Genomic DNA, 17,931 nt, shown 5'->3' with positions numbered 1-17,931 from the left:
AGTCAACAGACGTGCGTCGCGTATACGTAATCTACAGCTTAGCCTTATATAAACAGTCTTTGAACGCTGCCCCCCCCTCATCGACCCCTCCCCCCTCGTTCTTTCCACAGTCGCACATTTCTCAACACGCTGCTTGCCTTGCACTGACCCCTGTGATGCTGGAGGTTGTTTAATTAGCATTGGATAGAAATGGGGGGAGGGGCAGGGGGGGGGGTTCATCGTGCCATACCTCGACGCCTTCAGCCACATAATCCCAGTGGCGCTGCAGAAGGTAAGTCAGTCAATGGAGGCGGCGGCGGCGACCGTGGCTGTTACGTAATGAAGTAGGTCACGTCGCAGCCGCGGTTGCTGCTCTATTTCTCCCGCTCTGACTCCAGGCGTCAGGAGACGCCGCGGCCTCGGCCGCCTGAGGTCGGAGCTGTTACGCATCAGGCTTAAAGTCCTCTTTCTGTGGAGCTCCACCACCGAGGATGGAGGGACGGAGGGAGAGGGGGAGGGTATTATGTCATTCATGTTTTCGTTGTCGTTTTTTTTTCCTCTGCTCTGGTATCGTCTCATTTTATTTACTGCAACAAGAGAAAAATATACTATAAAATGAAGTTAGAAATGAATAAAAAATAGAAAATCTGTGGTTTTTCCTGACTTGTTATATAAGAGATTTTTTTTTACCCTATGTCTTTAGTATACATTAAAAGTTCACTTTTTGTTTTTGTTTTTTGTTTTTTTTTTTACAAAAAATGTCATACATAAAATTTAACTAAAACAAAAAGACAAAAAAAGTTGGCCACAAATTAGATTGAGGGGAGACAAAGTGGTGACATCTCCGTGATTCATAGAGACGAGGAACTTGAAGAAAAACCACCAGCCGTAAAAACCAGTCCGGTTCATTAGGAGATTACAGGATTTCAACCCCCCCGACCCCCACCGCCCCCCGGCCTCCCCCACTCTGTGAGTTAAGCATCTACATACCTGCATTCCCCTCAGCTGCTCTTCCATGAGCTGACGAGCTCAGACTTAACTCCTGCCTCCACTTCCCGTCAACGGCGGCTCATTTCTGACGCTCCTCAGAGACGCTCAGTCACGTCCTCTGTTATGACTGCGTCTTGGCAGAGGAGGAAAAAGAACTGCTCAGGTCATTTCGAGTCAAACGCTTCACTGCAAATTGCCGGCCGCGGCAGATGGGAGTCATTACCAAATGGCAAATCTACTCCATTTACTGCACTGCCAGTGGCGGCGCTCCGTCAGGGAGTCGGAGTCTCTCTCTGTGCTGGACGAATATTACATCAAGTCGACCGCGGTCTGCCCGTCTCTGGGTTACATCGATGAGACCGCTACCATAATCCTATAAAGTGATCATTTAGTATCGTCGACGTCACGTGATCAGGTGGTCTGGGTTTGGTCTTTACTTAAAGGGTCTCGTCTTTGAACCGCTGCTGCGTCTATGGAGAAATATTTCCTTTTAAATTTTGATTTCATCATTCACTTTCTAACGTTCCAGTTTGCATCATCAGCCTGTGGTTCTGCCTCCGTCCGTCACCGTCTGACACACACTCTGTGTCAAAAACAATGATTGTAATTATGCTTGAATGAAATCCCTGCCCCTCCATTTAAAAACAATCAGGTAATTAGTTTCACATCTACCCCCCCCAGCCCCCCTTCTCCCCAACGCACACACTGGCACTGGGCCCAGGGCAGTTTGGTCACCACCACCACCATCCCCCTCCACTGCTGCTGCCCCAGTAACTGTCCATGTTGTAATCAGACGTCTGCAGACGGCCGACACCAAACTGTGGTCGTGACTGGAGCGCTTTAGTCTTGACTTTGGTTCAGCTGCAACAATGAAATACACAACAACTTGTTTTTATACCAGGATTATTCACACCACCGCTAACTGCTGTTTGTTTTTGTTTATATATACATATATATATGATGATTCTACTGCTGAAATTGGTGACGTCAACGAGATGCTGAACTTTAACACGCTCTCAATTAAATAAAAAAAAGAAAGTCTCTAATCCTTGTCCTGTGAATATATTTGACGTCCTGACATGGCAGTTCTCATTCCTTCCCGCAGAGGCAGCGCTGCACAGCCTCCTCGGAGCGTTGACCAGCGAGACGTACGAAGATCCCACACAGCACCTGGAGAGGGAGCAGGCGTTGGCCAAGCAGTTCGCAGAGATACTGCACCCCCCCCCCCCCCCCCTCCCTCTCCCCAACGCACACACTGGCACTGGGCCCAGGGCAGTTTGGTCACCACCACCACCATCACCCTCCACTGCTGCTGCCCCAGTAACTGTCCATGTTGTAATCAGACGGCTGCAGACGGCCGACACCAAACTGTGGTCGTGACTGGAGCGCTTTAGTCTTGACTTTGGTTCAGCTGCAACAATGAAATACACAACAACTTGTTTTTATACCAGGATTATTCACACCACCGCTAACTGCTGTTTGTTTTTGTTTATATATACATATATATATGATGATTCTACTGCTGAAATTGGTGACGTCAACGAGATGCTGAACTTTAACACGCTCTCAATTAAATAAAAAAAAGAAAGTCTCTAATCCTTGTCCTGTGAATATATTTGACGTCCTGACATGGCAGTTCTCATTCCTTCCCGCAGAGGCAGCGCTGCACAGCCTCCTCGGAGCATTGACCAGCGAGACGTACGAAGACCCCACACAGCACCTGGAGAGGGAGCAGGCGTTGGCCAAGCAGTTCGCAGAGATACTGCACTTCACGCTGCGCTTCGACGAACTCAAGGTAGGACTGGACTCCAGGACTGGACTCCAGGACTAGACTCCAGGACTGGTCTCCAGGGACTGTGTTCAGACATTCAAATTCACTTCTCAGACGATGACTTGACCTTTCACTCCTTGTCCTGTGATTCACTGTTGTCTCCAACAAACCCTTGAAATGGATTTTTTTTTGGACCAGGTGCAGTTTTAAAGCACCGCCAGCCTGGTCATAATTAGCATTTAATTAGAAACCTGCTATTGGCCTTCTGCTTCTACCACAGCACATCTCAGTGGAATGACTAATAAGGGTTAATGAGTGTAAAAGGGTCTGGGAAGTGTTGTCCTGAGTGCTGCGGTGCATAATGTAACAGGGGTTTTTATTAATGATGGGGGAGAGGGGGGCAACTTTAAAGGATTATAGGCCTGGAATTCAAAAATAAATTTCTGATGTTGGCTGAATACTGCAGAACGATTGCGTGACATCACATGATGATATCACAGCCAGTTGTCCCATAATCCATTTTTTTCTTTTTCTAGATTCAGAATTTTAGGGAAGTACTCTTTAACCCTGAGGGCAGTGGATGGTGCTGTCCTAACTGACCCCTACTGGCCTGTCAGGATAATAATAAAAAACAAAACAAAACACGGACAGTATGACAGGAGGGGCGGGGGCCACTAAGTGTCATCAATTTTTAACAATGGAGCTTCTGACCTAGTTTAGGTATCAGTGTGGTGTGCAGCCCGTCACTCCTGGTGGACACAGTGAATGATACAGTGCAGCCAAGCATTTTTTTTTTCAAATATTTTTTTAGCCATTTTATTTCTTGTTTACGTAAGTTAATCACTAACAGACTTTTCTGACTGATTTATTCAATTTGTCCCACAAATACGAATGGCGATCGAGCTCGTCTGGGTCGATGCCCTGCTGTGGTTTTTGGTTATGTAATGTCCGCCTTGTGGACATTAATGTAACTGCAAAAAAAATTGGTACAAGTTGAAATTGACGTCTTGTTGAAATTTCTTTGATCTTCAGCCTTCAGTCGCAGCTGGCGGCATCTAGCAAGTATGCTAACGTATCTTCAGTATTGCATCTCCAGATTCTTTGTCTTCAACCTTTTTCCTAGGACAGAGATGACATCACTCATGACAGACGTATAAAATTTGACTTTTATTTATTTTCTTTTTGTGTTTCACAGATGACCAATCCTGCCATCCAGAATGACTTCAGTTACTACAGGAGGACGCTGAGCCGCATGAGGATCAACAACGTACCGGTGAGAAACTCCATTTCCAGCAGTTACAATCACTGAGTTTTTACTTTGATTGACTGCGCGCCGCGTCGTCCGTTATCGGTCCAATCCAGCAGCGTCATCGCTCATCTGCTGTCAGACCAGAACGTTTCCAGATTTTTTATTTTTTTTCCTTCCCAAAGCAACTCGCTTTTGGGAAGGATAACACAGAGAAAGAGACAGAGTGGTGAGAGAGAGAACCGGTACCGATGAAGTTCCAGCTCCACTGATGAACGCCGTCTTTGAGCTACAGATTCATTACGACCTCTGGCTCAGAGTCACATCAGTTTAACATTGTCACATGATTCATTGTTCCCATAAAAAACACACAGATACTGTGTGTACTCAACGTGAAGGAACCGAATCAGTCACTGGTACAAACCATGTACCGTTCACTCTGAGTCTGAGTGACGACTGCTGGGAGACATGTTATTATTTCTGTTGGCTCAGTGATGGCTGTTCCTCTGGTAGTTCCACTGGAAAGATCCGGAACTTTTAAGGATGGAGGTGGTCGCGCCTTTACGTTAAGATGGCCTTCAGTCCCTAAAAGACTAGCTTATGGTCAAGGTTAGCTTTGCGTACCAGAACACTGACCTCAGCACTGCCCCCTAGTGACTGTACTTCATAACAACCATGCTATGCAAAAGGTATACATTTCTTCATATCGACTTGTAGAGCGGTATATGTCTCTGGTGTTCAACCCACAACCCTCAGATTGGAGGACAATTGTCCACCTTATATTGCTTCTTTTTTTTTTTAACCAAAAAAAGAAAGTTTTGTTCTGCGACCAACCATGGCTGCTTCAATTTCCTCCACTTTGTCAACAGATGAATCTGAGATGAATAATTTATTTCAGAAGTCCTCAGACAGTCTGAAGTTTTAGATTCCGACTTTGTCTCCCTGCCACTGCTCCTGATCACATTGTTAAAAAAAAGTGCATCACTGTGATGATTCATCGTCGCTCAGCCCCCCCTGCCCTCAGGTCTGACTCTGTTCCCAGCACTTTGGTTCAGACTGAACAAGTAATGAGAAGAGAATGACAATTTTATTTTAGTTTTTAGTTTTTTAAAACATCTAAATACGTCTCAGAGCAACAATTCTTCCTCCTCTTCCTCTGGGGGTTCCAGTCGGTGTGAAACTCTGGGTAAAGGCCAACAGCACGAGACGGAAAAATCTAATCTGTAAAATCAGATGCCTGGCTCAGACCCTCCAGAGATTTAACAGCTTTGACTCCAGGTCGGTGTGAGATCTGTAGCTGACACCGTCCAGGATTAAACCCTGCCCTGAAACACAGCTGGGTTTTGTTCTGGGTCCAGAAAAGTTCTGACGAGGACTTTCAAAGATGAATGTAGATGAAACACAGATGAGGATCATCAGTGTGTGACACAAATGTGTGTAATCCTGGGATTTTTGTGACTGCTTACTGAGTCGACCAGCTGATCTTCCCGGATGCAGAGTCAGGACCTCCCAGTCATTGGACCTGTGTCAGACTGAGACCCTTTTTCCAGAACTAATGACTCAGCAACTTGGTCTGACCAGTGACTCAGACATGACAACATATTATTGTTCCTTTCATGCTCTATTATCACTTGACAGTCAAAGGAGATGACTGTGAACAAAACGTCTGACCGTAGTCATCTTTTGGGTCTCCAGCTCTAAGGACACATCACTTGAAATATTGCCAACTGTCCTTGTTAGAAAAACCCAGTCCAGAAAAAAAAACTGTGATACATGTCTGTTGTTTTGAAAAGGATATGAGAGTGTCAGGAAAAATGTAGCTTATTGAGGTAAAATTAACAGAAAAAAAGATCATCTACTTTAAGGCTACACTATCAACTAAGTGTAAATGTGTCACTGTTAGCACACCAAAACTAGCGCTGGCTGAAACAGTCCTTACGTACACGGGTGCTAATGTTAGCTACAACAGTTGTGATACGGACATAGGTGCTAATGTTAGCTACAACAGTTATGGTATAGACACAGGAGCTAACGTTAGCTACAACAGTCCTATTATGGTCATTGTACCTAATGTTAGCTCTTAGCTCCTGTGTCTATACCAGGACTGTAACGTTAGCCACGAAGGTCCTGGTACAGACAAAGCGTAGCTAGCCCACGTTAGACCAGACGTCAGGGTTTGAAATGTTTTAATCAAAACTATTTGAATTAAAAAAAAACTCCTTGCCAAATATTTCCCTTTTATAAAATAATGTGATTCATTACCATAAATTATTTACAGAGCCACTAATTAGAGTTTTATTTTTAATTGCGTCTGACCTTTTGTTTAACCAGATTCCTGTGGACTGAATGTTTTAATCAGAGGCTTCATCTCTGAGCTGAGATTCACTTTTATGACTGCACAGAATCAAAAGGTGTTTTTTTTTTTCCCCAACATCAGCCGTGAGCCAAACGCACACAGACAGATACTCGTCGTTAGCGTCGGTCACTCTTTAGCTCGGTGTCACGGAGCAGCAAGACTTTCAGTTTCCACCCAGACAGAGGAATCATCAGGAGATGAAACGCGTCTGACCCTGTGGTTAAAAAATAATTTCTTTAAATTTTTTATTCACATCCTGTTCTCTCTGTTATAATATGCAGACACTTCCAGAACAGAGAGTTCACCTTGTTCTCAGACTCTGATGTTTGTCAAACATCACAGTCTTGTCTGTCTGTCTGTCTGTCAGCTGTTTTACTGAACAGGATTTGGTTTCAGTTTTTAGACTTTAATTTCATTAGATATATGTCTGCACAATCAGAATGTAGCTGCTGCTGCTGCTAAATAAAACATACGTTTTCACAATGAAGAGTGACATTTAGCATGTGATGACTAGAAAATACTAAATGTAGAAAAAGAATAGAATTGGATTTACAAAAATAAGAAAACAACTTACTAAATTATGATGAAATGCTGATCTGCTTTCATATTGGGCGGGGGATAAAAAAGCAAAGTCTGAATTTCACTGCTTTCTGGAGGAGCTGAAACTGTGTCACGGCTCAGCCAAAATGTTTGATCTCTGCATGTGGTCTTTGAAACTTTTTTCTTTTTTTTCTTGGTCATTTTTACCAGACGTCAGTCAAGCCGTCTTACCGTGGAGAATGTTTCAAATGTGGCAGCGCCATGGTTACACATTAATATGCCAAGATACCAAAGCAGTGTCTGCACTGACCAAAGTTTCCACAGATGGATTTCAGGATTTAATTCCAGAATAAAAAAAAACTAAAAGCACAAACCAAATTACCAGACTGTAGGGGGAGCAGTAACCTTAGTGAGTTATGATTACATTCATCCAGTAATAATAAATATCAACTATTATTTTTAACTGGTTTTATTGTGAAAGTCCGTTGTTTACCATCTTTAAATACACGTCATTCTGTTAATGAACCAACATCGTAACGTGGGATAAAATGATTCTTTTTAGCTTTGTTTAAAATTCTCACGGTTATTAATTTTCATTTACCGAATTACAGGCAGAGATTGAAAATGAAGTCAACAACGAGCTAGCGAATCGAATATCGCTCTTCTACGCCGACGCCACGCCCATGCTGAAGACGTTAAGTGACGGCACAACAAAGTTTGTATCGGAGGTGAGACTGAACTGGATGGGCGGGGCAGGTGTCACTTTTTCTTTTTTTTTGTTAAGGTGTAGTTTGCTGTTAGCAAGCAAGCTAAAAAAATCATCTGCTACCAAACCTATCGTGATATAATTCAATTTTTTAAAATGCTCAGATCCTTGCTTTTGCCAAAATGTCACTGGGTAAATGCTGACTGTTAATGCCTTTGTGCCTGCGCAGTGGACGCTTCCCTGCTGCTTTGTCACGTGACTCATTCCGATTTGTCTTCTTCCAGAATAAGAACCTGCCCATTGAGAACACGACGGACTGTTTAAGCACAATGGCCACGGTTTGCAAAGTCATGTTGGAAACACCGTAAGAGACGACGACGACGACGGCGGCGGCGGTGGTGGACGACGACGACGACGATGACGACGACGGTGTCGGCAGAAGTTTGACTTTGTTTGACCTCAACATGAATCTGATGTCTTTGTCTCCTGTTCCCTCAGGGAGTACCGCAGCCGCTTCACCAGCGAGGAGACGGTGTCCTTCTGCCTCAGGGTCATGGTGGGGGTCATCATTCTGTACGACTACGTCCATCCTGTAGGAGCTTTCGCCAAGTCGTCCAAAATCGATGTGAGCAAAACTCACGTTTTCTGGTTTATTTTATTTATTCACTTGTCATTTTTTAAAGGGACAGTGCACGCTAATGGACATTTACATGTAAATATGAAAGGTGACTAGGTGTAGCCAGATTAGCCAGAGCTAAATGAGATTAAAGTGCGTTGTGATTTAAAAAAAAAAGAATCAAATAAATGATCAACAGTTGTAGTTTCAGTGCCGACGCTGACGTCTAATTTCTGCTCTACAGATGAAAGGTTGCATCAAAGTTCTCAAAGATCAACCTCCGAACAGCGTGGAAGGTCTTCTCAATGCTCTCAGGTAAGTTCTCCAGCGGCCCGGCGCGTAACGTGCTACGAGCTGCAGAGAAAAACTCTCCTTTTGTTTCATTTTCCCTACTTCCCTGTCTGCTCTCCTTTGCTGGATTTTTTTTTCCTTTTTTTTCTTTAAACCAAAACCTGTGACACCTCACCTCCTCCTTACCCTCCTCACCTCCTGCTACTTTTACCTGCGTTGGCTAACGTTCACAGCTAATGGCGCCGACCTCGCGGTCGGTGTCTCAGTGGCAGCAGCCTACGGCAGCCGTGATGGGTCATTTTCGTGCCAACGCAGGCACATTTCCCTTCACTCCACTGCCTCTCTGCCCTGGCACAGGATGAGAAATAATTTTAGATGCGAGCCCACACACTGGTGCAACACCGTGGAGTACTTTTCAAGTACAATTCCGACAGGTTGTGCAGCTTTGTACCAGAAACTTCACACCATCACTGTACTTCAGTACACGCTACGCATGTACTTTTACTTCTGAACGCCACGAAAAAAGTAAAAAAATAATGACAGTGGCAGCTGGTACGTAATTTAGTCGGGCACATGTGCGGGCAGCCCACTGATGTGGGAGAAACCAGTGTAGATCAGTGGTAGGTTTAAACATTTTTGCCATGAATAAATATGTTGCCATTAAATATATCAGTATATATTGGATATATTTTAACTTTAAAATGAGAACGTTATGATTTTTTATTAAGTTTTGATTTTTTATTCAAGTATTTTGTTAAAGGTAAGAAATATTTTTGCATCATTTTTAATATATATTTATTATGTACTGTAGAAATTTACTGCACGTGTTAGAGTTTGAATTTTATTGGCTGAAATATCAAAACAAATATATGTCACATATATGCTAAAAAAAACCAAACAAACAAATATTTGCTTCTTATATCGTGGTTCTGTTGATGAGATTCTAAAAGTTCTACTCGTGGTGTGTGCTGTGAGCTTTTAAGGTGACATGATGTAAAATAGGGGGCGCTAAAGTCATGCCCAGTGAAGTCCATACATTTTCCCTCCCCCTGCAGGTACACGACCAAGCATCTGAACGATGAATCGACCAACAAAACTATCAAGAGCATGCTGCAGTAGGACTGAGCTGCTCCACCCGCTCGCCTCACCCCCTGCTGGGGGGGCAGGGGAGGGCGGGGCACCACTCTCCCGACTGATGCTGGTGCACAGAATGTGTTTTTGTTTTTTTTTGTTTTTTTGGCTGTTTTTTTTTTTTTTTTATGTTAAAATGAGCTCAAGCTCCGCCCTCTTTTTTTATTGCAAAATGCTACTGCCATTCTCAACGTCTTTTTCTGTGCCAAAAAGATGTCGACGCTGTGATGTTTTCACTCAAAGGCCATTTCACACAATGGCAGCTCATGGAAACATTTCAGATCCTCTGGTGTTTTTAAATACTTGTCTTGTGTGTGTTTTTTTTTTCTTCCCTGAATAAGGGATGGGAGTGCTTTGACTTGAAAAAATTTCAGAGAGATATATAGAGAAGTATATATTATTTTTGTTTGATTCATTATTTAATATTCCAGCTGCATGATAAACATGTCGTCGTATTTAAGCGAAATAAGAAACTAATGGTTCAGTTGAATTCGTCTGCTCTATTGTGCGTTTATGAAATGTTTCGTTATTGAAATGGTACCTGTCAAAAATGAGATTCGAGAGTACTGTTTTTATATTTTTTATAGGTTTTAATTTGTGCGTATGGCTCATTTTTTGATTTTTTTTTTTCATAGTTGTTTTTTTTTTTTTTCAGTTGAGAACTTGGAACTGTGATGTGTGAAAAGTGGTATTAAAACTGGGAGTCTGTACTGTAAATGGACAGTATGTTGTGGCCGCAGACATTAAAAAGAGAACTCTTGTTTTCTACAAACTCCTTGTCCGAGGTCGTTTCTGTGCGACCGCCGTCAGTCGATGGAAATGATTTATGGCGTGACGACGTGGAACGTTTAAAGAACGTTTTAGTTCCTCACGGGGGAAGCATCAAAATGTGGATTAGTAAAACTCTGCCGCACTTCTTAAACCAGTCACTGTCTGCACCAAGGTCCATTGAGGAACTGGGTGATTTTAGATCACAGCTCAGGGGAGACGTTGAGCCGCTGCTTCCATTACTGAGGTGGAATGTGTGACTTTTATCACAGCGCTGTTTGAAATCCTTCTTCTTGAAATTACCTGAGTGACACAACGTTAGCGAACAAGGCGGCAGTGGAGCAGCTGCTCCTCTGTTCCTGCGGGCTTAAAAACGTGGATTTTCTCAATGGACTCTGGTCTGGTCTGCGTTGACAAACTTCATTTCTTATTCAAAAAATGCTTGATAGTGAGAACGAGTGTCAGATGTTTTATTGTTGTAGAGCGGAGGTGACTTTTTTGATTTATTAGATGACATTATCTGTCATGATGTCATTGGAGTTCTAACTCTTAACATACATTCTTTTTTTTTTTGTTTGTTTTTAAGCCAATATTTTCATCAACCTGCGTTCATTTCCTTCTCGTCCAAACCTGCATGTAATTACAGCTGAAGAGAAATTTCAGAAGAAAAAAAAAATCTATTGAACACTAATGGCTCGTCATCATTAATTAATGGGCAGATTAATTGAAGCAGAGGAAAAGAAGTAATGGATGAAACGGGCCATGTCGTGTCTGCAGTAATTAAAAACATCTATTTGTGTCTTTTTCGCTGCTGCTGCCGCTGCTCTTAATGATTCATTAAAGTCATAATTACACCTCTTCACTGACAGGTGGTCGTTTCATCAAAGCCTTTTCTCATGTTTGTTCTTTTTAAAGCAGAGAAAAAAACCCCAACATCCGCACAGCAAATCCTGTTTTTTTCCAATCACTTTTCTGACCTTTGTGTTTCTTTTCTTTCAGCCGTGTTTCCTCCTCAGTGAGGGAGGACGTGTGCTCAGGGAGGGTACTGCAGCAGTGTTGGAGAAGTTCTCAGGGTCAGAGAGTGAAGCAGAGGGAAGATGGGTGTGTCTGCTGCAGCATCACTGCACTGACACACATGAGCAAGGAAGGAAGGTAGGAAGGAAGGAAGGAAGGAAGGTAGGAAGGAAAGGAGGAAACAAAGTGTTCTAACACAGACAGAGAGAACGTCCAGTCTGTGTTAAAGGATCAGGTGTAGTTTCAGGGCAGTTCATCACCGTGGCATGTCAGTGGGGCAGCGGTGCATTTGTTCTGCACCCGCTGATCTCCCACTGTGACCTGCTTAGGAAGCATCAGCCGCTCCTCCTGCTCCTGCTGCTGCTGCTGCTGCTGCTGCAGAGAAATCCTGTTAGATCTGATACAGCCCCGGTCACCTCGTCCTCCAGGGAAGTTTTTTTTTTTTTTTTTGTTAAGGTGTGGTTTTATAAAAGGAAAGTGTCAAAATGTACGATAGAAGCCTCTGTATGTGGTGCATCGACACCACAGCTCACATCAGCAGTGGGCTGCATCAGTGGGCTGCACCAGTGGGCTGCACTCCACTGCTGATGTGTCCAGTGTTTGGTTAACACCCTGCAGGTCGGGGGACTCAGTCAGTCCTCCCATCACCAGCTCCATGTTCTCACTGCAGGCGTCCTGCACGCTTCATGTCAGTGGAAAAAATAACAAGACATTTAAAAAAAAAAAAAAAAAGAATGTTATATTTTTCCACATTTTCTACATTTTTTTCCCACATGTATAATTTCTGCCAATTTTTCCAAAATTCCTCACCTGAAAAAAAAAAAAAAAAAAGTTATATTTTCCCACATGTATAATTTCTGCAAATTTTTTTTTTAATGTCAGAACATTTGTCTAAATAACAAATCTCTGTCTCTCCTCCGTCTTCATGTCTCAGTCCACTCTCTTCTTCTTCTGCAGAATGACCTTTGACACCCAGTCACGACCTGCCTCCTGTAAATGTAAGAAAAATCCAGACCAGTCTGAACCGGTTTTACTGATCACCATGTTCACATTTCAGAAACAGTGTCTTAGAACTTTTTGTCTCCACCGCGGTAAAGGACATCCAGCATCAGCAGAAGGACAGGAGAGCGGCGTCTTTGAATAATTCCTGCCTGCAGCAGTTTTTATTCCTCAAGGTCAACGGTTTATGTTAATGAGGCGACCCTTTGACCTCCACGGGTTTCATCAGGCCAATATTCCATCAGGTATTTTTGTTTATCTCTTCATATCCCTAACAGGGAAACTTGACCTTCAGTCTATCGACTGCATGTCGTTCGCACTTGACCCTGAACAGTGAGGTCACATGACCCTGTACACGCTACGTTCAAACGCTTATAAACAAAACCAACAGATTGAAATACGACATTTTATATTAGCGTAGACTTTGAGAATTGTCTGAGGAGTTCTGATATTAATCAACAGATCATGACAACCGTTTAACCAAGATCGTCAAGCCTGTCTTTCTTCAATTCCTGCGAAAGTATATCAGTTGTTGTGTTCAACTAAACTGGCCCAAGTTTCATACGAAGTAAGAAAATTCAATAATTTCAAAACATTGACTTTTCGTACAGTAACTCCTGTCAACCCACCACCCCTGAGCACAGTCCATTTCTGTCGTCCATCTTTTTTTTTTTTTCAGACAAATCTTCCTCTGTGTCCTGTCCATGGCCGAGCTTCATGTTCTCGTCACGTTTTTCTTGACAGTTGAAGATTTAGACGACAACGTGTGACAGTGAACCGTCAGTTATTTCTCAGTAAAGAGTTTCTCCTTTCATTCTGGTGAAGCCCCCCCCGCCCCCCCCCCCCCACAGCAGCCCCTGAGAACCCCGTTCTGTCCATAAACCACAAGGCCCTAACACATTGCTCATCTGTCTCTCCAGGGTGAGACAAGTTCACTTTTCTGAGAAAAGACAACGGCTATTCCACGGAGACCACCCCTGCCAGCCAATCCATTCACACACAGACACACTGCCACAGATGCAGACCCCCCCCCCACACACACACACACACATCCCCCCGAACCCTCATTTCCACACACACACACACACACAGAGCAAGAAAAATCCCCACTTCCTTCTCTGCGTTGCTATAATCGGAGGAGTCTTAGTTAATCAGTCGTGTCAAAACATTAACGGCTGAAGGTCACGTTTCAGGGGCAGAAAAAAGAAAAACAGAAAAGGAAAAAAAACCCAAAGTCGACTGCAGTAATCTGGTCCGTTGGGCAGATAGTGGCCCGTCAGTCAGACTGTGGCCACACATCAGCGAGCGCCACCGCCTTCTGTTTGAACTCTGTCAATAACGGTCTTTACCGAGAAATGTTTGTCCCCAGTGTTGAAAACAAACTCATCTCTAGGGTGCGCTCACGGTTTCACATCCCTCGTCTTAAAATCAATCAGAAATTTTTGGTTTGATACAGTAACAATAATAATAATAAAAAGTCAAGTCTCGGTCAACTCGGCACGTCACATGGGCACCGACCTGTCACCTGATTGGACAGTTTTTTGACGAGGTTAATGACGGCTCCTTAGCTCGTTTTCTGTTCTGTTATCGTTGACTTGCTAACTAACCTTCTGCTCTTGCTAATGTTGTGGCTCAGAGAACTTCTAACCTTCTGCTCTTGCTAATGTTGTGTCTCAGAGAACTTAGATTCTGGTGGAGTTCTTGATAAATTTAAAGTCACTGATGTTAACGGAGGAAACGCTCAAGGTTTTTTTTTTTTTTTTTCCAAAGTTTTGTTTTGTTGTTGCTCTTCTCTGGCTTAAGTTTAGCTCGCTAATCGAGAACTTTGATCATGTCTTTGCGTTAACTTCAGGCACTGTCAGCTGCTATTGTTGCAATCATTTGACTTGCCTATTTAGCAGTTAGCATTAGCTATATGTTATGTTTACAATTTACTATTCTTGTTTACATTTTTTTACAATATTCTTTCTTAACTTCAGCTTATTTCGTGCAAGTTTTGCTGATAATTTTTTGCATATATCAGGAAATGTATTTTGGTATATTCCGGTATTAAAGTTCCTCATATTAAGAAGTTTAATGGGCAAAAAAGTACATTTTGTCCATAAAACACATGAAAACTTTTTTTATGACACAGTTCGAAGCATTTTATTGACGTCCTGTTAGCCTTGGCTGCAGCGTGGCTCTGGTTTATTAAAGAAAACTGAAGTGAAATGTCATCAAGTTCATTCATAAAATTCTCACATATCACTTTCACTCACACCCACACATTCGGATAAACACGTGCGGACGTCCAGCTATTTTTGTGCACATCCACACAACGGCCGCGCTCTCGCTGACAGTCACTTCCACTTCCACACTTTTGCTACACGCTCTATTGCAATTTCCTTTCGACATGGGGTCCTGGTGCAGGGAATCGACCGTTTTCTGTCGTTGTCTCTGCAGGACCGTAAATCATGGCTCCGAGACCTGATGACTGTGCAACTGTTTCTCCACAGTCGAGGTCTGTCTCCTCCGGCCTTCCTGTCGTTGAGTAACATCCACACTCAGACCAGAGGATGCTGTGGTTTTGACCAGATTCTTATGCTAAGTGATGTTCTTTCAGAGGCACAACGAGGGGGCAAATTACGGCCAGTTAGCTTAGCTAAGCCTCGCTTAGCCTAGCATTGAGATGAGGTAGATGAAGATGGGAAGTGAAAGTTTTATTGATATGTCGTGAACAGCCAGAGGTGCTGTGTGTTAAACATGCACAACATGGCCGCCGGTTATTGAGCAGCTGTATATATTTAAGGTAACAATCACTTTAGCTGTGATAAATTGGGTGTCTTTGCTAGCATGCTAAAAGACCGGACTCTGGAGCATTGGGAAAAGTCTGGAAACACGGCTTTTTTCCCTGTTGTATTGTGATAGATGAACGAGTGTCAGAAGAGACATGGATGAATTGATTACCCATGATGCCTTGTGTCTAGTGAATAAGCTTCTATGGACTCTCCATGAGCATGTGTTGCTGAGTTAGCTTCACACCGAATTAAGAAGTTAGCTCATTGTCTTAGTAAAAGTAGCTGCCCAGGTTGTTTTTTTTCATTAATGTTCTTTTCTTTGCTGACGACTTAAGTAAGAATACCCGAGATTATTTTGTTTACGCAGTAAAAGTGTGGCTAAGGAGTACGTCTCAGTATTTTTTTCTTTCTATTCTGGTCGATTGAGATTCCACCCATCAAGCGTTTTGTGAGTTGTTGTCGTATGAAAGCTACATCCGTAGTCGAAGCTAAAGATGGTCCGACAACATCTTAGAGTGCATGACCCGGTGTACTGTACATAAATCTAACGTAGTTGGATCGGCGAGTTCTCCAGATCAGTTACGTTGATATTTACCTCATCGAGACATCGGCATCTCTTCAGCTATCGCTTACGTTCACTATGTCGCAGGAGTTCCTGACTCTGTTTATTAACGTCACGCTTGCCGTGGTATTTTAATGCCCAGCGTTAAATCTGTTCAGGATGGGAACATTACAGCACGTGGCTTAAATTCCACCATTTTTTAAACAAATTTAATCTCTGTAGAATAATCCTGGAGCGGCTCTACTTTTGGGAATTTTGTTTTTTTCCAAAATACCTTCGGGGGAACACCCTGCCCTCGTGGAGAATATTTTGGTTCATGATTAAGTATTAAGTTGGGATGAGAACGAGGGTCAGATTAGAGTCAGATTAGAGGATTAGGATTAGTTAAGGTGTGATAGTTAAGGTTAGGGTTCGCAGCTAGAAAATACATGAAGTCAAAGTGAAATGTACTGTACCCAGAAACCTGCGTGTGTGTGTGTGATGTGTGTGTGCTAAATTAAGGCAGGTGCATGTGAGCCGATTGTAGCACGTTGCTGACTGTAGCCTGAGCTCCAGCTGCTACGATGGCGTTCACGTTACTGTAATCAAGCCTGGTTGGCAGCGGTCGGACCGCTCCTGTGTCCGTGCCTCGGAATTATCTTACATTACTAGAAAGGGCGAAGGTGGAAGATTCTCCGTGTCAGCGTTGATATGTGTAAAAGGTCCAGGTTAATTTTAGCGTCCGGACCTGATGGAGACATCTGTTGGACGTGGAGATAAGCGGTGGACGTGGGGACGTCATATCCTGTCCTTTCAAATCTCTACAACTCAGCTTTGCTAATGTTTTTTTTTTCCATGTATTGACATCATTTTGAAGTCTCTGATTTGCCCGGTGGACGCTGACATCATTTTGAAGTCTCTGATTTGCTCGGTGGACGATGATATCTAGAGTGACCCTGGCTAACAGCGAAACTCCACCTTTTAGCTCAGGCTAACATTTAGCTTGCTTAATGCTAACTTTCTGTGGCTGTTAGACAAAAAGTATTTTCCATTTGGAGGAGACGGTTAAAAATAGGAGCTGTAAATCAGCTGACCATAACGAAGCCCTCGCCTCTTTATTAATTCTGTGCGTATGCTAACTTGCTGTGTTGCATTTTAACCACCAGGGCGTACACCTGCACACCTGACTCTAAGATTCGCACTCAACGCAGCGGAACAGATTTTTCAACGTCGACTCCCAATAATTCACGTCTGTGCTGTTGTCTGTGTCGGTCTGTGGTCGTTAGCAGAACTCTAATGAGGGTTATAAATCTACACTAAATATAACACAGGATCAAAATGTACTTTTTTTGGGGGGAGGGTAAGAGGGGGGAGTTATGGTTGTTGCTATGGGTTTAAGACTGAAATAAATTTAAATTCAATTCGATAGGACGTGGTTCAACATGTGGTTCCTTCAAAATATTCTTTGAATATTTTGATAATAATAACTGACTGTTGTGATTTCTTTTTTTGCGGGTTAAAGAAAGAAAAAGTAGATTTATATCTGACTGTTGTGATTTCTTTCTTTTTTGCGGGTTAAAGAAAGAAAAAATAGATTTACGAAGAATTTATCTTTTTCTTCTTTTTGGCGTTTCCTTCAGGAGGATTATCTGCTGTGAATGTAATCTCTTAATCCAGTCTTCTTCTTCTTCTTCTTCGTCATAATTAAAATACTTAGAAATGAAATGGAATGAAAAAGCCAGTATTTAAAATAAATGAAAGTTGTTTTTTCAAAGTCTTTTTTTCTCTCAGATTACAGTAGTCTGTGTGTTGGCCCCACCCAAAAAAGACATCACTTTTAAGAATAAAGTCAGAATTTTTGAGACTCAGTCTGACAGTAAAGAAAAAAATAAAGATTTATTTTTAGGATAAAAAGCCCAGTATTTCAGACTGAAGTGTGAAAAGTGTCTGAACTCAGATTAAGGTTCAGTCACAGTCAGAACATGAGGTCAATAATCTGTGAATTCAGTCACAATCCTCCACTTAATCCCAGAGTTTGGACTCATTAACATTAATAATATTTGAATGTTTTACTGTCATCGTCTGTCCGTGTTCTAACGACTCTCTGGTTCCTTCACACAGTTGGAGAAAAACACTCTACTCTCTGCAGGAACACACACACACACACACACACACACACACAGGGCCTGCAGGGGGGGCAGTAGCA

The 17,931-nt window shown here is 42.7% G+C and overlaps 1 protein-coding gene across 1 annotated transcript in view; it reads left to right on the top strand.

Moving 5' to 3' along the window:
• fam49bb (family with sequence similarity 49 member Bb) overlaps positions 1 to 11,280 on the top strand; it is a 36,840-nt gene extending 25,560 nt beyond the window's left edge. The window contains exons 6-12 of the mRNA XM_008308190.3: positions 2,625 to 2,764; positions 3,936 to 4,013; positions 7,494 to 7,610; positions 7,873 to 7,952; positions 8,087 to 8,213; positions 8,449 to 8,519; positions 9,551 to 11,280. Coding sequence (XP_008306412.1) covers positions 2,625 to 2,764; positions 3,936 to 4,013; positions 7,494 to 7,610; positions 7,873 to 7,952; positions 8,087 to 8,213; positions 8,449 to 8,519; positions 9,551 to 9,614 — 677 coding nt within the window. The 3' untranslated portion in view covers positions 9,615 to 11,280. The remainder of the gene's footprint in view (positions 1 to 2,624; positions 2,765 to 3,935; positions 4,014 to 7,493; positions 7,611 to 7,872; positions 7,953 to 8,086; positions 8,214 to 8,448; positions 8,520 to 9,550) is intronic.
• Positions 11,281 to 17,931: the final 6,651 nt, after the last annotated feature.

This window comes from Cynoglossus semilaevis, chromosome 3, assembly GCF_000523025.1.
Source record: "Cynoglossus semilaevis isolate Cse_v1.0 chromosome 3, Cse_v1.0, whole genome shotgun sequence".
Taxonomy (NCBI): domain Eukaryota; kingdom Metazoa; phylum Chordata; class Actinopteri; order Pleuronectiformes; family Cynoglossidae; genus Cynoglossus; species Cynoglossus semilaevis.
Note: the sequence above shows the minus strand (reverse complement) of the source record. Positions and strands in the feature narration are given on the sequence as shown.